Source organism: Oryctolagus cuniculus, chromosome 5, assembly GCF_051225735.1.
Source record: "Oryctolagus cuniculus isolate XC-2025 breed Fujian yellow rabbit chromosome 5, ASM5122573v1, whole genome shotgun sequence".
NCBI lineage: Eukaryota > Metazoa > Chordata > Mammalia > Lagomorpha > Leporidae > Oryctolagus > Oryctolagus cuniculus.
In genome coordinates this window covers 132,154,091-132,180,896 of record NC_142871.1, presented here as the reverse complement: position 1 = coordinate 132,180,896, position 26,806 = coordinate 132,154,091, and the positions used below count along the sequence as shown (strand labels likewise).

Genomic DNA, 26,806 nt, shown 5'->3' with positions numbered 1-26,806 from the left:
ATTTGCTATTCGTGTTGTTCTTAAATGTAATTATAAAATAGTCACAAAGCAGATGTTTTTTTTTTTTTTTTTTTTTTTTTTTTTTTTTTTTTACAGGCAGAGTGGACAGTGAGAGAGAGAGACAGAGAGAAAGGTCTTCCTTTGCCGTTGGTTCACCCTCCAATGGCCGCCGCTGCAGCCGGCGCACCGCGCTGATCCGATGGCAGGAGCCAGGAGCCAGGTGCTTTTCCTGGTCTCCCATGGGGTGCAGGGCCCAAGCACTTGGGCCATCCTCCACTGCACTCCCTGGCCACAGCAGAGGGCTGGCCTGGAAGAGGGGCAACCGGGACAGAATCCGGCGCCCCGACCGGGACTAGAACCCTGTGTGCCGGCGCCGCTAGGTGGAGGATTAGCCTATTGAGCCACGGCGCCGGCCTAACAAAGCAGATGTTTTTAAAAGGAAGGGATGGCCGGCACCGTGGCTCACTTGGCTAATCCTCCGCCTGCGGCACCGGCACACCGGGTTCTAGTCCCGGTCGGGGCGCCGGATTCTGTCCCGGTTGCCCCTCTTCCAGGCCAGCTCTCTGCTGTGGCCAGGGAGTGCAGTGGAGGATGGCCCAAGTGCTTGGGCCCTGCACCCGCATGGGAGATCAGAAGCTCCTGGCTCCTGGCTTCAGATCAGCGCAGTGCGCTGGCCGTGGAGGCCATTTTGGGGGGTGAACCAACGGAAGGAAGACCTTTCTCTCTGTCTCTCTCACTGTCTAACTCTGCCTGAACAAAAAACAAACAAAAAAAAAACCAAAAAAAAAGGAGGGGGAGGGGCAAAAACCTAACGAGACATCCTGATGTATTCTGACCATACACAGGTCATCCTGTACATGCCCTGAGGATGGCCATTCCGACTGCTCCATTGTAATGAACATAACCTTTGGGGCTGGACAAAGCTACGTTCGCAGGGAGACTTCCGTTGCCTGAACTGCCATCTGCTAGCTGAGTTCCATTTATTTACACGGAAAAGAAGACATAACCCTCAGGAGCCCATGGAGGTGAGACCTTGAGTGACCCAGTAGTCTCAGGTCCTTTGTGGGTAAAATGAGGATATCTTTCAGGATAATAGTGAGTATTAAGTGTGATAATGCAGGAAAAGTATATAACAGGCAGCCAAAAGTGGTACCTACTAATTCATCATTGAACTCTGCAAAGACTGGGAATAATACTACTATGTATCAACAGGGAACTGATTGAATAATCAATAGTACATCTATGCAACAGAATAGAACTTTATATTATACATTTTTTTTTGACAGGCAGAGTTAGACAGTGAGAGAGAGAGACAGAGAGAAGGCCTTCCTTCCGTTGGTTCACCCCCCAAATGGCCGCTATGACCAGCAGGCTGTGCCGATCCAAAGCCAGGAGCCAGGTGCTTCTTCCTGGTCTCCCATGTGGGTGCGGGGCCCAGGCACTTGGGCCATCCTCCACTGCCCTCCCGGACCAAAGCAAAGAGCTGGCCTGGGAAGAGGAGCAACCGGGACAGAATCCGGTGCCCCAACCGGGACTAGAACCCGGGGTGCTGGCGCCGCAGGCAGAGCATTAGCCTAGTGAGCTGCAGCGCAGGCCTATATTATACATTGTTACAAAGTAAACTACAGGGCACACTTTGGTATATGTGCTGCAGAAGTGAGCACATCCAGGGTATACTTTAAATAAAATGAACAAGATGAGGCCAGTGTTGTAGTGAAGTGGGTTAAGCCATCCCCTGCCATGCCAGCATCCTGTATCGGAGTGCCTGTTCAAGCCCTGGCTGCTCTGCTTTCAATCCAGCTCCCTGCTAACACACCTGGCAAATCAGCAAAAACCGGCCCAAGTCCTTGGACCTGCACAACCCATGTGGGAGACCCAGATGGAGTCCCAAGCTCCTGGCTTCAGTCTGAACCAGCTCTGGCCAGAGCCATTTGGGGAGTGAACTAGTGCATGGAAGATCTTTCTCTGTGTGTCTCCTCTCTCTCTGTCACTCTGCTTTTCAAATAAACAAAAATAAATCTTGAAAGAAAGAAAGAAAGACATAAATCCAAGCAAGGTGCTGAGCGTAGGGGTGGGACTGAGTCAGTGGAGACGGCAGGGTTTTTCTAGGGTGAAGCTGGTCTCTGTGACACTCTAATAGTGGATATGTGACAATTTGCATTTATCAACAACCCATAGATTCTTGCAGTGAGTGAATCTTTATTATACATCGACCTTAATGTATACATTAACCAATAATTATTAATGCCAACTATTCACATTATAAAGGATCATTTAATAAGTCAGGGATCCTAGATAAAAATGCAGATTGTGACCAAAGAATCTTAACTCTCTGGGTGCAGGCATTACGGCACAGCAAGCCAAGCTACCATCTAGGATGCCCTCTGCATCCTGCTTCTATTTTTTCCATCCAGCTTCCTGCTAATGCACCTGTGAGGCAGGAGACGCTGGCCCACGCGCTTGGGCCCCTGCCATCCCTGTGGGAGACCTGGATGAAGTTCCTGGTTCCTGGCTTCAGCCCGGCCCGGTCCTAACTGTTGCAGGCATTTGGGGAGTGGATCTGCAGATACCTACCTACCTACCTACCTACATACACATATATATATATATATATATATATATATATATATATCCTTCTCTCTGTCACTCTACCTCTCAAATAAATGATAAATAAATAAATAAAACCTTTTAACAAAAGGACTCTGTATTACAAATATATGAAACAACCTTTCTGCAGGGGTTAGGGAAAAGGGTTGCTGAGCTGAGTAACTTTGGAAATGAGTGGAGTTTGTAAGACTCACAGCAAAAGACCTGCATAGGAGCACCACACTGTAGTTGGTAAACTTGTTTCCATAGATGTATAGGCCAACAATTCTGCCGCTGCTACAGCTGGAAATTAAGCACCAGGCAAAGGGCTGACAGTCGGTGTGGGTCATGTTTCTCACTTTTCCAGGGCAAGGTGACAGCTAAGCACAGCAGATAGCTGGAATGATCCAGGCGGTCGTGGGTTAGAGTGTTAGGAATCAGTATGGGGCCAGCGCCGCGGCTCACTAGGCTAATCCTCTGCCTAGCGGCGCCGGCACACCGGGTTCTAGTCCCGGTCGGGGTGCTGGATTCTGTCCCGGTTGCCCCTCTTCCAGGCCAGCTCTCTGCTGTGGCCAGGGAGTGCAGTGGAGGATGGCCCAGGTGCTTGGGCCCTGCACCCCATGGGAGACCAGGAAAAGCACCTGGCTCCTGGCTCCTGCCATCGGATCAGCGTGGTGCGCCGGCCGCAGCGCGCCGGCCACGGCGGCCATTGGAGGGTGAACCAACGGCAAAAAGGAAGACCTTTCTCTCTGTCTCTCTCTCTCACTGTCCACTCTGCCTGTCAAAAAAAAAAAAAAAAAAAAAAAAAAGGAATCAGTATGGACGCATGGTTAGCATGTTGGCCACCATAGCTGCCGGCTTTGAATTCATAGATTCAACCAATCTCAAACTGAAAATATTTGGGGAAAATTGCGTCTGTACTGAACACGTACAGACTGTTTTTCTTGTTAGGATTCCATACATAATACAGTAAAACAACCATTTACATGGCATTTATGTTGCTTGTTAAGTAGTATGTCTAATCCAGAGATGATTAAAAGCAAAGGGGAGGATATGTGTAGAGTTATATACCAATATTGTGCCATTTTGTATAAGAAAATATAACAGCTGTGAGTTTTAGCATCTGTGGGAGGTCCTGGAATCAGTCTCCATGGATTCCAAGGGACAGCTGTACACACATATTCTTGTATGTATGTATAAATATTCATGAGTGTGTATATATAAAAGGGCTAGTATTTTTTTTAAATATTTATTTATTTGAAAGTCAGAGTTACACAGAGAGAGGAGAGAGAGGAGAGGCAAAGAGAGAGAGAGGTCTTCCGTCCAATGGTTCACTCCCCAGATGGCCACAACGGCTGGAGCTGTGCCAATCAGGAGCCAGGAGCTTCTTCCGGGTCTCCCATGTGGGTACAGGGGCTCCAGGACTTGGGCCATCCTCTACTGCTTTCCCAGGCCATAGAAGAGAGCTGGATCAGAAGTGGAGCAGCTAGGTCTCGAACCGATGCCCATATGGGATGCCGGCACTTCAGGCCAGGGCATTAATAACAGGGTTAGTATTCACCATAGACTTTCTGTCTCTGTCACTTGAGAGGGGGCATAGAAGCAATAACATCCTAGTGGGGCCAGCGCTGGGGTGCAGTGGGTTAAAGCCCTGGCCGGAAGAGCCAGCATCCCATATGGAGTGAACCAGCAGATGGAAGACCTCTCTCTCTGTCTCTACCTTATTCTGTAACTCTGTCTTTCAAATAGATAAAATAAATCTTTAAAAAAAAAATCCTAGTAGCAATGAGAACAGGTGGTGCCCAAATTCAGGTTTCTAAAGCTGTATTTATTCACTTATTTGAAAGGTAGATTTACAGAGAAAGAGAAAGAAAACTTCCATCTGCTAGTTCATTCCTCAAATACCAACAACAGCCAGGAGCCAGGAACTCCACCCTGGTCTCCCACATGGGTGGTAGGGACCCACGTACTTGAGCCATCATCTGCTGCCTCTCAGGTGCATTAGCAGGAAGCTGGATCAGAAGCAGAGGTGGGGCATGATCCCAGGCACTCTGATATGGAAAGTGGCAGTTTAACCCGCACCACCAAACCTGCCCTATGCACCGTGGTGTCTGACGCCATTTTCCAATAAAAGGAACCAGGATTCCTTGGGAAAATGACTTGTCCTAAGTCCAGAGCATCCTGTGCAGAAGTTAAGGAGCTCCTCAATAAAACACAGTGATAGGAGTATGTACAAAGGGCTATTACCACCAACTGAAAGAGTTCTCAGTGGCTAAAATAGGAATTGACTAACAATCAATAAGGCAGTATTGGTTTATAACCCAAAGTATAAAGTAAATATCCATGAATCTGCTCTAATATAAATAAACAGGGGAGAAGAGACAAACCTCCTGCTTTGACAAACCCAAATGGTTTACGTAGAAACCCTGTCTTTAAGGAAATGGAGCATCACTCCCCACTCCTGCAGTGTGGACTGTGAGTGGTGGCTTCCTGTCGCAGAGTACACTATGAAAGGAGGGGAAAACCCGATAAACACCTCTCCAGCCAGGTGATCAAGATGAGTGTCAACAGTGATATTTGTGTTGACAGCATGTATCCCTGATATGATGTGATGAAAATGGCACATAACCTCTGCAGTCTTCCTCCCCAAAGCCCAGAACTCCCGTCTAATGGTGAGCAAAACATGAGACAAATCTCAACTGAGGGTCACTCTACAAAGTACCTGGCCAGTGTGCCTCAAGTTGTCAAGGCCTCAAAAACAGAAAGCCTGGAAAGCCATCAAAGCCAAGAGCAGCCTAAAGAGAAATACAGACTGAGTATAAGGATGGCCTCTAGGTGCACCTGCTGTTCCTGGGGCAGAAGGCTCAGGTGAGGTGCGTGCACTAACAGGCACCCACACACAGCCTAGGGAAGTGTGTCCATGGGTCTAGCTGCAGCTCCCACCAATTTTCTTGACCTCCTGTGGGCCTCGGTTTTTTTTTTAAATTTTTTGACAGGCAGAGTGGACAGTGAGAGAGAGAGACAGAGAGAAAGGTCTTCCTTTGCTGTTGGTTCACCCTCCAATGGCCGCTGCGGCCAGCGCACCGCACTGATCCGATGGCAGGAGCCAGGTACTTCTCCTGGTCTCCCATGGGGTGCAGGGCCAAAGCACTTGGGCCATCCTCCACTGCACTCCCGGGCCACAGCAGAGAGCTGGCCTGGAAGAGGGGCAACCGGGACAGAATCTGGCACCCCAACCGGGACTAGAACCCAGTGTGCTGGCACCGCTAGGCAGAGGATTAGCCTAGTGAGCCGCGGCGCCGGCCATGGGCCTTGTTTTTATCCTTTTTTTTTTTTTTTTTTTTTTAAGAGAGGGAGAGAAGGCTGGCACTGCAGCTCAATAGGCTAATCCTCCGCCTGTGGCGCCGGTACCCCGGGTTCTAGTCCCGGTGGAGGTGCTGGATTCTGTCCTGGTTGCTCCTCTTCCAGTCCAGCTCTCTGCTGTGTTCTGGGAGGGCAGTAGAGGATGGCCCAGGTCTTTGGGCCCTGCACCCGCATAGGGGATGGGGGGAGGCACCTGGCTCCTGGCTTCGGATCGGCACAGCACACCGGCCGTAGCGGCCATTTGGGGGATGAACCAATGGAGGGAAGACCTTTCTCTGTGTCTCCCTCTCTCACTGTCTAACTCTGCCTGTCGAGAGAGAGAGAGAGAGAGAGAGAGAGAGAAAGAGAGGGAGAGAGAGAGAAGGAGACAGAGAGAAAAGTCTTCCATCCGATGGTTCACTCCCCAGTTGGCCGCAACAGTCAGAGCTGCGCTGATCCAAAGCCAGGAGCCAGGCTATTCTTCTGGGTCTCCCACATGGGTGCAGAGGCCCAAGGACTTGGGCCATCTTCTACTGCTTTCCCAGGGCACAGCAGAGAGCTGGATCGGAAGTGGAGCAGCCAGGACTCAAACCAGTGCCCAGATGGGATGCCAGCGCTTCAGGCAGTGGCTTTATCCCCTACAACACAGCACCAGCCTCCCACTTACCTCTTAGTAAACACTAATAATTTACTGTTGTACTGTGCATGATTCATATATATATACTTCCCTTAATTTAACATAAGAAGACTTGAGAATAATTTACATACCATCAAGCTCACCCATTGGCAGTGTGTATTTCAGTGACATATCCATAAATCCGTACACGTGTGTACTTTCAGAACATTTTAATCACCTCCCCAAATTCCTCTAAGCCCATCTGCATTCAGTCCTGCTCCCACCTCAGCCCCAAGTAAGCTGCTTTGTGTTTATATAGTTTTGCCCAGTATAATTTTTTAAAAATTTGGTAATCAGAGGTGAGCATTTGGTGTAACAGTCGAGATGCCACCTGGGACCCTGATCCCGTAGCGGACTCTGAGTTCAGCCCTGGCAGTGCTCTCCACTCCAGCCTCCCGCTAACGGGCACCTGGGAGGCAGCAGGTGATGGCTCTAGTGATTAGGTCCCTGCCACCCATGTGGGAGACTCCCGCTGAGTTCTTGTCTCCTGGTTCCAGCTTTGCCAGAATCGGGGAAGTGAATCAGCACAGGGGAGCTTTGTGTTTGTCGTCTCTCTCTGCCTTTCAAATACATAAAATTAAAATCCGGCAATGAAAGGAGATTCTCAAGATAGATGCTTTTTAGGTACAAACAGGCTTAAAAATTATCGCAACCCTACAGTTGAAAAGTGGGCTAGTTTTAAATAAAGGCGGCCATCATCGTTATCACGCGTTCATAATGCGAAAACAAATTTTCTAAGACGAAAATTGAAGTGAAACTCTAGTCTGGGTATGGTAGAACCTGGACGGTGGGCCAGGTCAGTTACAGGCTCTGGCCACGCCCACCACACCTGCGCCTCCGCCCACGCAGGGGTCGGGCGTCCGCGCCCCACCCTGCCAAGCCTTCCTGTTGCGCAGGCGCAACGCTCCCTCTTCCTACCGGATCAGGCGGGGCTCGCAGCCCGATCTCGCAGCATCGATCGCGGTCGCTCGGCGATTGCTTCTGTCTGTTGTTTAGCTATGGCGCGCGCCGGGCCACACAGAGGCTGCTGGAACGCGAGTCGGGGTCTCGCTCAGTGCTGAGCGCCGAGCGGGGCCTAGTGGGCTATGGAGAAGCCCGGCTCCTTGGCGACGGGCTTGCGGTGCCAGAGCTGGTGCTTGCGGCGGGTGGGGATGAACGTCGAGTGGCTGCTGCTAGAGGACGGGCGCGAGGTGAGGGGGAGGGGTCCCGTTGAAGCGGAGGAAGGGGTTGAAGGAAGCCGGGGGGCCGGGTGCGGGGGTGGGGAAGGGAGCTGGGGGCCGGGAGGGGAGCGAGGCGTGACGGGTGGGTCCTGGGAGGGAGAAGGGAGAAAGGGGTTCTGGTGCCGATGGTTGAGGAGTCCGAAGTGGGAAGGACCGGGGCGAACTGGGGATCGAGTAGAGGACGGGAAGAAAGTCGGGGTGGGCTCGAGGGGAGACCCGCGGAGTTACGAGACGGGCCCTCCGGGGCCGAGGGCAGCCGAGCCAGCAGGTGCCGCTCCGAGAGGCCTGGGCCCGGGGGGCGGGCTGAGCTGGAGGCCGGCGAGCGGGCAGCCGCCGTGCGGAGGGGCCCAGCGGGAGGGGGCGTGCGGCGGCTGAGGAGAAGGCCGGGGCCGGGGTCTCACGGAGGAACTGTCGCGGGGCTGGGGCGGACGCAGGGCAAGGGCGCCGACTTTGTCGAGTTTCTTTCGAAGATGATCCCGAGTTTGGGATTGTGCCCCTTAAAATACTCAGACTTTAATGGAGAACCGTCTTCCTTCTTTTCAACTTTTTTATTGGGGGGGGGGTGTTGGCGTTTGGGGATGGATCCCGTTTATCCCGTGACTCTGGGTGCCGCCGAGTGGCATCCCTCTGAGGTGGGACAGGGGTAGGGATTCAGAATTCTCCCCGGAGGTGGCTGGTGTTTGTTAATAAAGGCATCAGCGTCAAATTAAAAAAAAAATTTTTTTTTTTTTGAGGAAAGGCAAGGCACGATTCCTGCTGGCGGCCGCTAGCTCTGGGTAATGGGCCTAGCCAGGCCGAGGGAATCGCTAGAGTTCGATTGCTGTCAGTTTGGGAAGGAGAACCGGGGTGACTGGGGGCCCCCTGGACTTTAGAGATAATACGTATGAAAGGTTCACTTGGCAGTAATACTGGTGATAGGTTATTATGCCTTAAAGACACTTCGATTATTAGGTATGTTTAATTAGTGTTTTTTTTTTTTTAAGCTAGATAGTCTTAATTTAGTCTTCCAAATGTTTGTTGAACGCTGAGAGGAACAGATGCCAACTTGTGCCCTCAAAGAACTCAGGCCGGGCATTGTGGCGCAGGCCGTTAAGCCAGGACCTGCCGCCATACAAGCCCCCTGTTTGAGTCCCGCCTGCGTCATTGCCATCCAGCTCCCTGCTAATGTGCCTGGCCAAAGTGCTGGGGCCTTAGCCACCCACATGGGAGACCCAGATGGAGTTCTGGGCTCCTGGCTTATATCTGGCCCAGCCACAGCCCCAGCAATTGTGGCCATTTGGGGGAGTGAACCAGCAATGGAAGATATTCTCTTCTTTCTCCCTCTCTCAGTCTGTAACTCTGCCTTTCAAATAAAATAAATAAATCTTTTTTAAAAAATTGTTCTGGCTTGTGGGGAAAGGGGATTGGCACAGGACAGCAGTCTGAGAACAACCTGGGGGCTGTGTGATGGAGTGCTGGATTATTTGCTCTGTGCTAGAGGGGTGATCCTTCCAGTCCTGCAGGGATTCAGTCCGGCCTTAAATGTTGCCAGAGGAGGGGGTAGCAGAGGGTGACTTTGTATGCTGTGCTTTGGTTAAGATCAGCAAGACCTCTCTGCCTCCAAGTGTCTCTGCTGTCCAGGTGTTAGTTCTGGGAGTCACATTAGGCATTCATTCCTGTAGCCTGAGCCCTGCTGCCCTTTCTCTGCATGGCCCTTTCCGAAGGCATATACCTTTGAGAAACTTAACCGAGTAAGACACTAGCACCTGAGTAATGTAGTTATACACAAAATTAACTTACACGGTCACTTGTTTTTGTGTACACATAGAATTTATTTCCTATACCTATTCAATTTGTTTTTTATTTGAAGGGCAGAGAGAGACAGACAGATCTTCCATCTACTGGTTCACTCCCCAAATGTCAGCAACAGCCAGAGCTGGGCCGCACCAAGACCAGAGGCTGGAACTCAGTTCAGTACTCCTGTGTAGGTGGCAAGCTCCTACGTACTGGAGTCATCACCTGCTGCCTTCCAGGGTATTCACTGGCAGGAAGCTGGAATCAGAAGTGGAGTCAGAGGCCAGCACTGGCGGAGCTGGTAAAGCTGCCACCTGGAGTTTCCGGCATCCCATATGGGTGCCAGTTTGAGTCCTGGCTGCTCTACTTCCGATCCAGCTCTCTGCTATGGCCTGAGATAGCAGAAGATGGCCCAAGTCCTTGGGTCCCTCTACCCCTGTGAGAGACCCAGAAGAAGCTCCTGGCTTCAGATCGGCCCAACTCCAGCCGTGGTGGCCATCTGGGGAGTGAGCCAGGAGGTGAAGACCTCTCTCTCTCTCTGCCTTTGCCTCTCTGTAACTGTCTTTCAAATAAATAAATCTTAAAACAAAACTGGAGCCAGGCAGGACAGAAACCCAGGCCATCTGATATGGGATGTGGGCATCCCAAGCAATGTTTAAACCCTGGGCCAGATACCTGTCCACACATAACTGCATCAAGACCTTGCACATTCATTGCTCTTTCACACCTAACTGTAGAATAGTCAGGTGTTAACTCATTCCTTTAGGTTTAATTGCTATTGATTAGTTTATTTCTTCTCCAGAATAGCTCAGTAGCACTGGAGTTTTGGGGCAGTGGGATGGGCAGAAAGAAAGTACCTGTAGCAAGGGCAGGAAGACTAAAGCACTCCTGGACATATTCTAAACTTGGGTAGATTAGTGGGGCCACTCCTGTGGGGGAAAGACTGTACAAACTAAGTGGTAGCACTGGAGTTTTGGGGCAGTGGGATGGGCAGAATGAAAGTACCTGTAGCAAGGGCAGGAAGACTATAAAGCACTCCCGGACATATTCTAAACTATTGGGTAGATTAGTGGGGCCACTCCTGTGGGGGAAAGACTGTACAAACTAAGTGAATGGTAAAAACATCTTGGGAAGACTTAACTCAGGACCCTTGTGGAGGAGAGGCCCTCCAGGCCTGGCTACCTGCAGGATCAGGTCAAAGGCAATAGCTGGGGCATGGCCTATAGTGTGTGTGAAGAGAAATCTGAATCAAAGCTAGGAAGTGAAGTCTTGGTGTAATGGCTCTCCAACCACAGCACAAGCTGGTTTGCATAAGACTTCAGGGGGTGTGCTGCTACATTTGTAACAAAGATTGGTTCCCCCCTTTCCAGTTCCCCTCAAATTCTCAGGGTTCCTCCCATTTTATTGAAGGGACCGTTGCAAATTATCTGGATGGATGTCTTTAAACTTCTTAAGTTAATCCAAAGACTTGTGGCGAAAAAATAACTAGAGTTATTGCCCATGAGCTAGTTCCCAGGCCGTGTAAATACCTAGGGTGTGGGAAAGCCACAGCGTCTTTTTTCCCCTTTTCTTCTTTAGTTTGATTTTCATGAAGCTTCCTCCCCTAAGGGAAAGAGACAATTCTCTTTTCTAGAGAATTCACTGGTCTTCTGGATGCCATGCCTAGGAGGAAAGAGATCGAAGTAGTCAAGGTGGGCAAGGTTAGGTTGATCTAGATCAATAGTGTCATCAAGTACAAACACTTGTGAAGCTGTGGTCGATGGGAACAACGTCCAGTGTGAATTGGCACTTTGTTGACACTCAGTTTCCATAGGAAATTTAGTTTTATGTTTTTGTTTTCAGGTTGTTACTCATTTTCATTTTGTTTGAAAGGCAGAACTCTGTGCTGGTTCCCTCCCCAAATGCCTGCCACAGTCAGGACAGGGCCAGGCTGAAGCCAGGAACCTGGAATTCCATCTGGATTCCGAGTGCCAGGACAGGAACCCAAGTACTGGCGCTGGCATCCTCTGCCTCAGGATGTGCATTAGCAGGAAGCTGAATCGGAGGCGGAGTAGCTGGACCTGAGGCCAGGCTCCCTGACGCAGGATGTGGGTGTCAGATGGCGCAGGCAGCAACTCAGGCTGCTGCTGCACCAAGTACCCACCCCTCATTTTATGTTTTGAGTAGTGCTAAGATTTCTGGGCAAGCTGATTGCACTCTTAACTGTAGTGTAGGTGAAACATCAGCATACAGCAAATTCTCGCACCAGACAGCGAAGGGAAAGATGGAAAATAATATCTCCTTCTTTCTCTAGACTCAAAGTATATAGGAGGCAATTTCAGAAAAAGGTACCGTCGTCTCCTACCTTTCCTGTACTGTTTGCCCCAGCTACCCGTGGTGGCAGTCTGTTAAAATGGAATCTGAAATACTTCTTCTCTTAGAAAAGAAGCCACCTAACTGGAGAGTGTTGTAGAATATGGATGACAGGTAAATTCTTTTTTTTTTTTTTTTAAAGATTTATTTATTTGAAAGTTACAGTTATATATAGAGAGAAGGAGAGACAGAGTTTTTCCACCCGATGGTTCATTCCCCAGATGGCTGCAACTGCCAGGGCCAGGCTAGGTGAAGCCCAGAGCCAGGAACTTCTTCTGAGTCTCCCATGTGATTAACAGGGACCCAAACACTTGGACCATATTCTGCTGGTTTTCCAAGGCCATTAGCAGGGAGCTGGATTGGAAATGGAGCAGGGGCCGACTCTGTGATGCCATAGGTTAATCCTCCACCTGTAGCACTAACATCCCATATGGGTGCTGGTTCAAGTCCCAGCTGCTCCTCTTCCAATCCAGCTCTCTGCTATGGCCTGGGAAAGCAGTGGAAGATGGCCCAAGTGCTTGGGCCCCTGCACCTGTGTGAGAGACCCAGCGAAAGCTTCTGTCTTCTGGCTTTGGATCGGTGCAGCTCTGGCCATTGCAGCCACTTGAGGAGTGAACCAGCAGAAGGAAAACCTTTCTCTGTCTGTCCCTCTCACTGTCTGTAACTCTGCCTCTCAAATAAATAAATAAAATCATTTAAAAAAAAATGTGCTGGAGTTGCAGGCAGCTGCTTAACCCTCTAGGTCACAATGCCAAGCCCTATGGGTAAATTCTTTTTTTTTTTTTTTTTTTTTTTTTTTTTAAGATTTATTTATTTGAAAGGCAGAGGCAGAGAGACAGGTCTTTTATCCGCTGGTTCACTCCCCATTTGGCTGCAACGGCCGGAGCTACACCAATCCGAAGACTGGAGTCAGGAGCTTCTTCTGGGTCTCCCATGCGGGTGCAGGAGCCCAAGGTCTTGGGCCATCTTCCACTGCTTTCCCAGGCCATAGCAGAGAGCTGGATCAGAAGTGGAGCAGCCGGGACTCGAACCGGTGCCCATATAGGATGCCGGCACTGCAGGCGGCGGCTTTACCTGTTATGCCACAGTGCTGGCCCCCAGATAAATTCTTAAATATTCCATTTTGAAAGAAAATATGGGGGCTGGCACTATGGTATAGCTGGTTAAAGCCCCAGCCTGTAGTACAGGCATCCTATATGGACACTGGTTCAAATCTGCTGCTCCACTTCTGATCCAGCTCTCTGCTAATGCATCTGGGAAAGCAGTAGAAGATGGCCCAAATCCTTGGGCCCCTGCACCCATGTGGGAAACCTGGAAGAAGCTCCTGGCTCCTGGCTTCAGCCCCAGCCCATTGTTGTGGCCATTTGGAGAGTGAACCAGTAGATGGAAGACCTCTCTCTGTCTCTACCATCTATGTTAACTCTACATTTCAAATAAATCTTTAAAAAGAAAAGAAAATATGTATTAATTCAGGGGAACTTCTTTAATTAGTGAAATTGTAGCAAACCATCAACTGAAAAACTTCAGAATAAGAGTTTTGGAGAATCCCCGCAACATTTTAAAGGAAAACAAATCAGATTATGAGAGTTCCTCGTTACTACTTTGTTTTCTTGTGATAATCCAATTTTCAACTTCTGACGTATAAAACCCGCATCCTGGGCCAGTGCCGCGGCTCACTAGGCTAATCCTCCGCCTGTGGCACCGGCACACCGGGTTCTAGTCCCGGTCGGAGCGCCGGATTCTGTCCCGGTTGCCCCTCTTCCAGACCAGCTCTCTGCTGTGGCCCGGGAGTGCAGTGGAGGATGGCCCAAGTGCTTGGGCCCTGCACCCCATGGGAGACCAGGAGAAGCACCTGGCTCCTGGTTTCGAATCAGCGCAGTGCCCGGCCACAGCGTGCCAGCCACAGTGACCATTGGAGGGTGAACCAATGGTAAAGGAAGACCTTACTCTCTCTCTCTCTCTCACTGTCCACTCTGCCTGTAAAACAAACAAACAAAAACTCGCATCCTGGAGTTTAGCAGGACCCCCAAGCAAGTTGTCTTTATTCTGTCCGTTCACTAGGCTAATCCTCCACCTGCAGCGCACCCCGGGTTCTAGTCCTGGTTGGAGCGCCAGATTCTGTCCCGGTTGCTCCTCTTCCAGTCCAGGTCTCTGCTGTGGCCCAGGAGGGCAGTGGAGGATGGCCCAAGTGCTTGGGCCCTGCACCCGAATGGGAGACCAGGAGCACCTGGTTCCTGGCTTCGGATCGGCGCAGCACACTGACTGTAGTGGCCATTTGAGGGGTAAACTAAAGGAAGGAAGACCTTTCTCTCTGTCTCTCTCTCACTGTCTAACTCTGGCTGTTAAAAAAAAAAAAAGATAAAGTGCCTGCTTATGATGTTCATATTCTAGTAAAGGGGAAGGGAAAAGTAAAACAAGATAATTTTGGATCATGGTAACTGCATGCTAATAACATGAAGAAATACAATGGGGGAGGGGAGCAGATAGCAACAAGACCTGAGGCGCTGAAACTTGAAAGGTGACAAAGCACCGCATAAAGATCTGAGAAGTGAGTGCCCCAAGCCAAGTGGACAAGGGAGAAGGCTCCCAGGTCAGTGGATGTTGGAGCGGGAGGTGACAGAATGAAGAGAAGGCCTGATGGCTGAAACAACTAGCGTCTGGGCTGTGCATGGCACTAAGGGAAAGGCATGAAGGCGGTCAGGACATTGGCGGCTTTACGGCTTTGGGAAGAAGTTTGGATCATTGAAAGATTTTAAAGGAAGAAAGGAAGTTACCTGATTTAAAGTTCTTATTACCACTTCAGCCGGTGTGTGTGTGAAGAACAGAGTTAAGGAGGATGAGAACAGGAACAAGAAGCCCAGTGGTTTGGACTTGGGTAGGGGTCATGGGGATAGAAATGAGTAGGCTGAGATGTGTTTGAGTCACTGCCATAGAATCGCTGCCAGTTGACATCTGGGGCTGAGGAACAGATCGATCAAAGAGGGCTTGTGGGTTTGGGGCTGAGCAGTTTGTATAGATGGCAGTGTCGGTTACTGAGATGAGAGTTTGTGGAAACCGAATAGATTAGGTCAGAGAGAGTCACGGTCCTCAGTCTGAGGGACAGAGGAAAACAGGCGTGAATCTGAAGATTTTAAAATCGATAAAGAGTAGTTTTTCAAAAACCACAGGTTTTAATTTAATGTTGCCAGCTACGTTTACAATGTGGATCATTAAGGAGGTGGTTTATGCACTGAGAACAGCAAGCATGGAATTCTAAGCCTAGATGACAGAAGAGTTTCACTTCCCACCTTCGCTGGGCTGTGTGAACCAGACAGGTCAGTCAGGAAAGCATGACAGTTGGGAATTAGCGTTCTTTTCAGCCTTGTCCCTGTGGGAGACAGAGGACTTGGACTCAGTGCAGAAACTCGGATTGGATTATGACTGAGGCTACACTCAGACTGTTTAGTAGAAGCTTTCTTGAGAGCTTTGTCTTTGGCTACATCCCATTTCAGTATATTTGTGTCTTGGATGAAGGTACAGAAAGCATATCAATTTGGTGAATGATTTAAAGCTGCAAGGAATATTGAGTATGTCTGATCTGATGGCGGATTAAAAATCAGAAAAGTCTTGACAAGCCGGTGTGATAGGCTGAACTAACAAGATGAAATTTAATAGGGATCAATGTAAGGTCCTGCACTGGAATCCAGATTTTTCCAACTAGTCAGTACAGGCTGGAAGAAACATGATTTAGCATAGCAGTTCTTGGGGGAGGGGAAACATCTCTAAGTTTGAGGATATCCTGCCAGGGCACTGGATCTGCTTTGAAAGCTAATGCCATTTATATGCTGCAGTGGTAATATCAAGAACTGGGAAAGTGATGCTTGGCCTTGATTATGTAATGGAAATTAAGTTTATTTTTCTTAATATGGCATCCAGGAATAAAGATAAGCTAGGAGTCCTTTCACAGATCAATCAGAATGACAGAGATTCAAACCCGTACATTGGAGGAAGGTTAAAGTAACTAGGTTCCTGAGCCAGGAAGAGAGAAGACTTGGCAGATAGCTGTGACTTGGAAAGGGAGTTGGGGATTTTCTGATAGTGCCCAGGACAGAGCCTCAGCCAATGGATGGAATGTATAGGGAGAAAGGACCACTGGAAAAGCAGGGGGCCTGTCTCATCTAAACGCTGTGGTTCTTGGCTGTGTTTTAGATTTGTTGATTGGGATGTGTGGAAATAATTCCTTAATGTCATGGGTGATTGAACCAGATGACCTTTCCAGGACCTCCTAACCTTTACATTCCATGGTTAATCCCTTTCAGCTTCTTCTTTTTGTAACTTCTTTCCTTTTTCTGTGTGCTGGCTTTGTGGCAGCTGAAGAGGAAATCGCCGAGGATCTATGTAGGTTTTGCAGGAATCCGGGTTTCGTAGGTCAGGATCTGTGTACCACACTAGTTGATAAGCTTGTAGAGGGCCTCCCTATTCCGCATAATGATTGATTGTGTCTCTTCATTGTTGTTACCTTCCTAGGTGTCTCTGGGACGAGGATTTAGTGTCACATACCAACTGGTGTCAAAAGTCTGCCCTTTGATGATTTCCAGAAAGCACTGTGTTTTGAAGCAGAATCCTGAGGGCCAGTGGACAATTATGGACAACAAGGTACAGGAAATCACAGAAAGAGGACTAAAGATTTTTAAAATTTTTAATTTATTATTAATTTTTTTGCATAGATAATTTATGAAGCAAAATGCAAATGGTTTACCTGCTGCCCTCCCACCCCATTCTCTTTCCCAGAGGCAACTACTGCTCTGTTTTGCTAGAGATTAGATGATGCTAAAATAATTTCCCAAGACTTAAATTGAAGTTGGTGCCCTTAAAGTGAACATTTGCGTTGGGGGCCGTAGGTCCTGTTCCAGAAACTAGATTAAATTGCTGTGGGAATTGACCCTTTTGATGCAAGATCCAGAAACTCTAGAATCTTTTGCAGCTTTTGGAGTTCACCAGAGGGAGGAGAAAGAAAGTGAGCTGATTGCATTAAGCTCCTTCCTTTCCCCACTGCTTTAAATCAGAGCAAACTCCCATCCCCTACTTGACCTGTTTTTCACATTTTTTATGTTTATTTTATATATTTTCACCTACTTGAACAGCAGAGAAACAGAGACCGACAAATCCAAAGAGACAGTGGGTTATTTTCCATCTGCTGGTTCACTCCCCAGATGTCTACAACTACTAGGCCCTAGATTGCCACAACAGCTAGCGCCAGACTGAAACCAGTAGCTCTGAACGCCAGCCAGGTCTCCCACCTCAGTGGCAGGGGCCCAGGCAATTGAGCCATCATTTGCTGCCTTTCATGATGGGTTAGGTATCAAGTAGGTGCTTAACCTGCTGCCGGCTGTACCACAATGCCTGCTGTTTTCATATTGTTCATTCTGAGGGAGATTTCTTTTGAATAAAGGGTTTTTCTGCTTTTTTAAAAAAATTGAAAACCACTAGTCTAATGGTGAATTTACTGAAGGAGGTAAAGTAGTATATAGAACTCAGCAATTAGGAAGTAGCTAAAGTGCAGGTGTACAATGTATTCGTGTATACAGTGTATCTGTCATTTCAATGAAGTTTCTTCAGACAACCGTTCACACTACTTCACTGCTCTAGTTGGAAGGAACCAGGATATCCAACTTGCTTGCCCAGCAGCCTCATTTTGCGTGGAAGAAAATTACTAGATTGGGGCAAGTGTTTTCCCACATCCCTTTATCAGAGGACCCGGGTCTGAATCCCGGCTCTGGTCACCATTCCAGCTTCCTGATAGTGTGCATCCTGGAAGCAGTAGGTGATGGCTCAAGTTGTTAGGTTCTTGCCACCCATGTGAGAGACATTTATTGACTTGTGGCTCCTAGCTTTGTCCTGGTCCTGCCCTAGTTGTTTTGTGCATTTGGGGAGTAAACCAGTGGATGGGAGCTTTGTCTGTCTGTCTGTCTCTGTATGTCTCTCTCACATATAGAGTGGCGCTACGGCTCAATAGGCTAATCCTCCGCCTGCGGTGCCAGCACACCAGGTTCTAGTCCCGGTTGGGGTGCCGGATTCTGTCCCGGTTGCCCCTCTTCCAGTACAGCTCTCTGCTATGGCCAGGGAGTGCAGTGGAGGATGGCCCAAGTGCTTGGGCCCTGCACCCCATGGGAGACCAGGAGAAGCACCTGGCTCCTGGCTTCAGATCAGTGCGGTGCGCCGGCCGCAGCGTGCCAGCCGTGGCGGTCATTGGAGGGTGAACCAATGGCAAAGGAAGACCTTTCTCTCTGTCTCTCTCTCTCTCACTGTCCACTCTGCCTGTCAAAAAAAATAACAAATAAATAAATAAGTGTTTTTAAAAACCACTAAGTTCTAGCTTTTTCATACCTTCCTGCTCTGGAACTGAATCGGCACTGTGTTAAAGAAGACGGTATAAATGCTAAATAAATTTGCTCAGCACTTTTACCAAGGCAGTATGAGGAGAGTAGAAATTGACATTGAGGGGCCGGCCAGCATTGTGGTGTAAGGGGTTATGCTACCACCTTCAGCCCCAGTATCCCACATGGACGCCAGCTGTGTCCCAGCTGCTCCACTTCTGATCCAGCTCCCTGCTAGTATGCCCGGGGAAGCCGTGAGAAATGGCCCAGGTGCTTGGGCCCCTGCACCCACATGGGAGACCCTGAATAAGCTCTGGATTCCTGGCTTTGGCCTGGCATAGTCCCTGGTGTTGTGGCCATTTGGGTAGTGAACCAGCAGATAGAAGATCACTCTCTCTCTGTCTCTCCCTATCTCTCTTGGTAACTCTACCTTTCAAATAAATAAATCTTAAAAAAAAAAAAAGAAAAGAGAAATTAGCATTGAGATTATTTAGTTTAATCCCTTATTATGTGAATATAGATGAACCTGAGGCACAGAGAGAGAAAACATCTTGGCCAAAGCCTTCCATATAACTGGTGAGTGAGTGAATGAACCAGGACTAAGCCTTCCTGCTGTACCCTATTGTCAGATAGCAATAAAGGACGTAAGCAATTGGCTCTACTGGCTTCCTGACTTAAAACAAAACTATAATTGTATTATTATAGAAAATAATTATGTGGCTTGCAGTATTATAGAAGTGGGTTCTCTGCAGCTGCTTTCTTGGACTGTGTGCAGGATGGACATGATCCGTCTCTGAGGCACACAGATTTTGATAGGTTAGAAAGTGTTCTCTGAAGGTCAGCCATGGGGATACAGAAGCAGCCTGTTCCAAAGACAGATCACAGCCGTGCTCTGGGGCTGCCCTCCAGGGTTTGCTTTGCACTCTTTCTTCTAGGGCTGTTACCTCTCAGAATAACAAGGAAAAGTAGCTTCCTGATTGTTTCAAGTCTTTTCTGTGCAGTTGTTTTAAACCTCTTAGCTTGGTTTGATTTATTAAAGAAGCTGTGACTGAGATGTCTAATGGAGCAATTTTTTTTTTTTTTGACAGGCAGAGTGGATAGTGAGAGAGAGAGAGAGAGAGAAAGGTCTTCCTTTTGCCGTTGGTTCACCCTCCAATGGCCGCCACGGCTGGCGCGCTGCGGCCGGCGCACCACGCTGATCCAATGGCAGGAGCCAGGAGCCAGGTGCTTCTGGTCTCCCATGGGGTGCAGGGCCCAAGCACTTGGGCCATCCTCCACTGCACTCCCTGGCCATAGCAGAGAGCTGTACTGGAAGAGGGGCAACCGGGACAGAATCCGGCACCCCAACCGGGACTAGAAACCGGTGTGCCGGCGCCGCTAGGTGGAGGATTAGCCTATTGAGCTGCGGCGCCGGCCTGGAGCAATACTTACAAATAAACTTCCCTACTTTTTTTTTTTTTTTTTGGCTTAATAAATGCTGTCCTTCTTTCTGCCATTTCTTGGAGTGGTGCCACCTCAGCCCTCTTCTGGTGATGAGGGATTTGAATTTCAGCTGCAGAATTTATTGTTAGGGTCATGTTTGAAGTCTTTTGCCAAATCTCTTTCAAGGGGTAGCTGTTTCTAATAGTCCAAAGCTCAGAGCTACATTCTTTTGTCATAAAAAGATAAAACTCTCATACTGGAATTGCCAGAAACTAAGAGCTTAAGTATAGAATAAAAAATTGCAACAAGTACATTTTGGTTTAAAATTGACTTTAAAGAACCTAAAGTAAAATGATTCTTTTTTTTAATTTATTTATTTGACAGGTAGAGTTACAGACAGAGAGAAAGGTCTTCCTTACGTTGGTTCACTCCCCAAATGGCCGCTACAGCTGGCACTGTGCCGATCCAAAGCCGGGAGCCAGGCGCTTCTTCCTGGTCTCCCATGCAGGTGCAGGGGCCCAAGCACTTGAGCCATCCTCCACTGCCCTCCCGGGCCACAGCAGAGAGCTGAACTGGAAGAGAGGCAACCAGAACTAGAACCCGGTGCCCATATGGGATGCCGGCGCCGCAGGTGGAAGATTAGCCAAATGAGCCACGGCACCAGGCCTATAAAATAATTCTTAAAAACGAAACAAAACTGGGAGGGAGGCTAAACCTGCACACAAAATATACAAATGGTTCTGTGCTTTGTAGGTTGCAATTAATTGGGAAACTCTTCAGATGGTCCATGCTTTCTTTGTATAGGTATCCAGCTCTTTAGGAAATCTGTCATTTCAGAGTTATAATCTGAAATGCTGTAGAGGCTCAGACATGTCTTATGTGAGTGAGCCTTTCCCATTCTCCTCACACCCTCTGCTATTGCTGATCACCTGCTGCTTGGAGATTCCTACCTTGGCCCTTCAGGCTGCGGCATTTGAAGACATTGTTTCTTCTGTGTGAACAAACCTTGCTTATACTACAGTTCAGCTTCTGCCCATTCAGCAGCTGGAGTAGTGGTTCTTAACCCTGTTTCCTGTTTTGCCCTTACCTGGTATACTGATGGTAATTCAATGAAATTAAGAACTTCCATCCATGGGGCCAGTGCTGTGGCACAGCAGGTTAAGCTGTCATCTGCTGCTTCGGCAGAAGATGATCCAAAGTTCTTGAGCCTCTGCACCTACATGGGAGACCGAGATGAAGCTCCTGGCTCCTGGCTTTGGCCTGGCCCAGCCTCGGCCATTGTAGCCATTTGGGAAGTAAACCAGCAGATGGAAGATCTCTCTCCCTCTCTCTGTCTCTCTGTCTGTCTCTGTCTTGGTAATCTGACTTTCAAATTAAAAAAAAAAGCTTCCATCCATCAAAAGAAACCATTAAGAGTCAAAGGCAAACTCTGTTTAGATGTTTGCTATCCATAGGCCTAATTAAGGGCTTGTACTCAGATACATTTAGAACTCCAAATCAATAAGGAAAAGATGTAGCCCAATTCCTAAAAGGAGCAAAAGATGGACACTTCACAAAAGATTGTATACAAATGTTCCATATTCATGAAAAGTTGTTTAACCTCATTAATGGTCAGGGAAATGCAAATTAAAACTGCAACAGAACACTACTACGCATTCACCTCCGGAGAGGGAAAAGTTAAAGCTGGCAAACCAGGAATTGGCAAGGATATGGAGCAAATAGAACTCTTTTACATATTTGGTAGGAGTGTAAATTGATAAAAAAAATACTTTGGGAAATTACTTGGCATTGTTTATTAAAGTTGAATGTATATACAAAGGCACTACAGAAAGTTCATGGAAGACCCTGAAGTATACCCATGTAGCTCTTGACACTGTATTTTCACTTTCAGGAAACAACCACAGTGTATAAATAAATTGTGAAACACTATACTGCAAGGTATATGAATGAACCACTATTGTATCCAACGACATGGGTGAACTCCCACAAGCATAATACTGAGGGAAAGAAGCCAGACACAAAAGAATACGTATTATATTATATGATGCCATTGATCCAGTGGAAGGAGGCAGAACCAACACGTGCTGCTAGATCAGGATAGTAACTACCCTCTTGGGGAAACAGGCTTGTTGACTAGAAGGAGGCTCCAGGGATTTCTGGAATGCTGATAACATGTTTCTTTGTGTTTAAATTCCCTCTCTCTTAAGTTTGTTGTTATTTATTTGGAAGACATGGGCAGTGAGGGAGACAGGTCCCCAGGAACTCCATGCAGATCTCCCACATGGGTGGTGGGGATTCAAGCACCTGAGCAGTCACCTGTGCCTTGCAGAGTGTGCATGAGCAGGAGCCAGGTTGGAAGGCAGGACTCAGTAAACTCAGGCACCCTGGTAAAGATGTTGGTTACCCCCAAACGGCGGCTTCACCTGCCAAACCACAATGCCCACCCTGGATTTTTGTTTTTCTATTTTTTCATTTTATTTGAAAGGCAAAGAAAGAGAAAAAGAGACAGCCAGAAAGATCTTCAGTCCACTGGTTTACTCCCCAAGTGCTGGCAATAGCCAGGGCTGGGCCATGCTGGCTACCAGACTCAATTCATGTCTCCCACATGGGTGGCATGGACCTAAGTATTTAAGCCATCGCTTGCTGCCTCCCAGGGTGTGTATTAGCAGGAAGCTGGAATCAGAAGCTGAGCTGATGGGCCCGGCGCTATGGCATAGCAGGTAAAACTGTCCCCCTGCAGTGCTGGCATCCCATATGGGCACCATTTTGCATCCCGGCTGCTCCACTTCCAATCCAGCTCTCTGCTATGGCCTGGGAAAGCAGTGGAAGATGGTCCAAGTCCTTGGGCCCCTGCACCCACATGGGAGCTCCTGGCTCCGGATCGGCGCAGCTCTGGTTGTTGCAGCCATCTGGGGAGTGAACTAGCGGATGGAAGACCTCTTTATTAATTTTATTTTTTATTATTTTTTATTAATTTTATTAAAAATTGATACATAATGTGTTATAGTTGCTTAAAAATACTAAGTACTTATGAACATGTGAAGTAGCTAGAATTTTTTTCTTAATATTTATTTGAAAGGCAGCATTACAGAGGCAGAGAGAGACAGAGGAAGGTCTTGCATCCTCTGGTTTACTCCCCAAATGGCCACAACGGCTGGAGCTGAGCCGATCCAAAGCCAGGAACCTAGAGCTTCTTCCAGGTCTCCCATGTGGGTGCAGGGGCCCAAGCACTTGGACCATCTTCTACTGCTTTCTCAGGCCATAGCAGAGAGCTGGATCAGAAGTGGAGCAGTTGGGGCTTGAACTGGTGTCCGTATGGGATGCCAGCACCACAGGTGGCTGCTTTACCTGCTGTGTCACAGCACTGGCCCCTAGAACTTTTTTTTTTTTTGACAGAGTGGACAATGAAAGAGAGGGACAGAGAAAGGTCTTCCTTTTGCCGTTGGTTCACCCTCCAATGGCCGCCACGGCCGGGGCACTGCGACCGGCGCACTGCGCCGATCCGAAGGCAGGAGCCAGGTGCTTCTCCTGGTCTCCCATGGGGTGCAGGGCCCGAGCACTTGGGCTACCCTCCACTGCACTCCCTGGCTACAGCAGAGAGCTGGCCTGGAAGAGGGGCAACCGGGACAGAATCTGGAGCCCCGACTGGGACTAGAACCCGGTGTGCCGACGCCGCAGGCAGAGGATTAGCCTATTGAGCCGCGGCACCGGCCCCCCTAGAACTTTTTTTTTTTTTAGTCTCTCATTTATTTAATTTATGTTGAGAGGCAGAGAGAGAGAGAGCAAGCAAGAGCATTCCCATCCACTGGTTCACTTCTCAGATGCCTGCAACACTCAGGGCTGGGTTGTGCAAGGCTGAAGCCAGGAGCCAGGAATTCAGTCTCTCACGTGGATGGCAAAGTCTCAAGCTTGTGCTTTAGCAAGAAACTGGAATTAGCAGACAAGACTGGGACTAGGATGCAGGCTTCCTAACCAGCAGCTTAACTGCTAGGTCTAATGCCTGCCCCAAAATTGGAACACTTCCCCTAAAGGTTTGTTTGTTTATTTATTTATTTATTACAAAGGTAGAATGACAGAGAGATGAAGAGACACAGAGATAGATCTTCATCTGCTGATTCACTCCCAGAATGCCCACAACAGCCAGAGTTGGTTCAGTTCAAAGCCAGGAACCAGGAATTCCACCTGGGTTTCTGACATGGATGTCAGAGACCCAAGTCCTTGAGCTATCTTCTGCTGTTTTCCCAGCACAGAAGCAGAGAGCTGGATCGCAAACAGAGCATCCAGTAAATAACTGGACCTTTTTTTTTTTTTTTTTAAGATTTATTTTATTTATTTGAAAGGCAGAGTGGCAGAGAGAGGGAGAGAAAGAGAGAAAGAGATCTTCCATTCACTGGTCCAGCCCCTAAATGTCTGCAATAGCTGGCTGGGCCAGGCTGAAGCTAGGAGCCTGGAACTCTTCAAGTTTCCCACATGGGTGGAAGAGGCCCAAGCACTTGGACTATCCTCTGCTGCCCTCCCAGATACGTTAGCAAGGAGCTGGATCAGAAGCCAGGACCAAACCAGTGCCCCAATATGGGATGCTATCTTTGCAAGTGACAGCTTAACCTGCTGGTCCACAGTACTGGCCCTTTTACTGGAACTCTAAACATCGAAAGTGAGAAAACAAAGTAGCCCTCTGAAAAATAGTTTGGTGGTTTCTTGGACTTAAGCACACATTTACTTAGTGATCCAGTCTGTGTACTTGTCCTAGGTTAATGAAAGTTTATGCTCTGACAGAAACTTGTACATGAGTGTTTATAGTGATTTTATTCGTAATCTCCCAAACTGAAAAACACTACTATAGAATGGATAAGCTGGTCCACCCATACTGTCAGTACTACCCAGCAATGAAAAATAACAAGCAGCAACATAGATGAATTATGCTACATAAAAGAGGCCAGACTCAAATGAATATTCATGGTATATGATTCCATCTATGATACATTCATAATTGTATGTGTTTATAGATAAAGGTGACTTTTAAAATGCTGGTACTTGGGGTAGGTGGTATGGCCCAGTGGATTAAGACGTAGGCTCTTATCCCACATGCCACTGGAGTGCTGGTTTGAATCCTGGTCCCTCCCCTTCCCATCCAGCTTCCCAAGGTGATAGCTTAGGTGCTTGAGCCCCTTCCACTCATGTGGGCTACCTGGATGGAGTTCCTGGCTTCTGGCTTCAGCCTGGCCCAGTCCTGGCTGTTGCAGGCTTCTGGGGAGTAAGCCAGTGCATGAAAGCTTGAAAGCTTCCCTTTTCCCCTCCTCCCACCCAATCTCTATCTCCTTCCCTCTCTCACTTTGCCTTTCAAATATGAAAATAAGAAATATTTCTAAACAGATTTATTTGTTTGAAAGGCAGAATGACTATGAGGGAGAGACAGAGTTCTATCTGCTGACTAACTCACCAAATGGCCACAGTGACCGGGGCTGGGCCAGGTCTCCCAAGTACTTGAGTCATCTTCCGTTACTTTCTCAGGCACAGGAGCAGGGAGCTGGATTGGAAACAGAGCAGCCAAGACTCGAACCACTGCTCTGATATGGGATGCTGGCATCCTAGGTGGCTTAACCCACTACGTACAATGCCAGTCCAGTAAACATTTTTTTTAAACCCGTAAAAAGGCTTAAAAAAAAATATATGGATACCTCATCCCAATTTCAGACCAGTTAACTTAGTCTAGGATGAGACCTCAGCACTATTTGCTTTAACTCTTCCCAGGTGATTTTTCTGTTTAGCTATGTGATTTTTCTGTACAATCAGAATTGAGAACCACTGAGCTACATAAATCATCTAGAAAACACCAAGAAAATATTACCTTCGGCTTTGGACTTCCACTCTCAACATCTGTTTAAAGAGAGATTGAGCATCAAGTGAAGTAACTTTCCGCCTTTTCCCCCTTGATGGCTAGGAGACATTGGGCAGGTTTTCCTTTGGGTATCATTTTGCTGCTGCTGACATTGTTGAAGCTGGTGACTGAAAACACCACCATCAAGAAAGCCTTGACAGACTGTGATTTGTTTAAACAGTTGTATTTAAGATCATATCTCCTGGGCTGTGCCATAGTGTTCTTAGGCAGCCATAGAATTTTCATCTTTTTTCTGCAGTCACCTTGTGAACACACCTGACTCAGGAGGGCTGCGGTCCAAGTTATACCACTGGGTGTCACCAAGAAGTGATGAGTGGGTAAACATAAAGGGATCCAAGGGTAAACTGTGATAGGAGAATTCTAACAGCTTATTTTCCACACCAAAAGGACTTTGCAGGAGATGGGTTAATGCCAGGGGTCTAATGGCCTGTGGTATTAAAGGCTTGCTGCCCCAGTTTCTTAGGATTGCTTGTTTTCCATAGTTCAGGGATTCTTCCGTAACCTTACTTACTTTATATTTGCCTTTGAGATTTTTCTTAAATGTTGGCAGTAGGTGCTCTCTCATCAAGTTACTTTTCCTGAGAACCGTGTCCTGTGCATGTGACTGTTCTCCGAAACTGTTCTCAAGTAGATTGCTCTGTCCCCCTGTATTGTTGCCCCTGTGTTGGTTCAGAAGTCAGCAGACGTGACTTTAGTTTCTGAGGCTGAATAGAAAGGGTGCATGCGAGAAGTTTGACAGAGGATCCAGATTAGGTCCAAGGTGGTGGGTTGAGACCAGTCGGTATGTATCTGTGCCAGTCTTTCTCGCCCACTTCCAGCTCAAATCAAATACTATAAAACAGAAGCAAAAGCTTAATACCAAACCAGAGCCAATAACTAAGCTTCACTCCCCGTTTGTCCTCTGTGCCTTGTGGTCCAGCCCTCTGCTCCTCATACCGCATTGACCAGGGAAAAAGATTTTTTTTTTCTGGCTGAAAGTAGGTAGCTGTAATTGTCAATGTAAACCTGAGTGTTAGTGCTGATTCAGAATGAGCTGCATTTCTGGCCTGTCCCCCAAAGGTAAGTCTTTGATTTGCATTAAAATGCTTACCAGTATCTTTAGCTCTGAAGTCTGTGTTTATTTCAAGTCTGTTTTCAGACCTGTCATCTTCACTTAGCATCCCGTAGCTAAGCTAGCTCC

General features: G+C 47.9%; 1 protein-coding gene across 8 annotated transcripts in view; it reads left to right on the top strand.

The window, feature by feature from the left end:
- The first annotated feature begins 7,587 nt into the window (after nucleotides 1–7,587).
- RNF8 (ring finger protein 8) overlaps nucleotides 7,588–26,806 on the top strand; it is a 39,624-nt gene continuing 20,405 nt past the window's right edge. For all 8 annotated transcript variants that reach the window (XR_016234614.1, XR_016234615.1, XR_016234616.1 and 5 more), the window contains exons 1-2: nucleotides 7,588–7,794; nucleotides 16,456–16,584. Coding sequence is in view for 4 of the 8 variants with exons in the window: in XM_089333983.1 (XP_089190109.1) it covers nucleotides 7,690–7,794; nucleotides 16,456–16,584 (234 nt within the window). In the remaining 4 variants the exon portion in view is untranslated. The remainder of the gene's footprint in view (nucleotides 7,795–16,455; nucleotides 16,585–26,806) is intronic.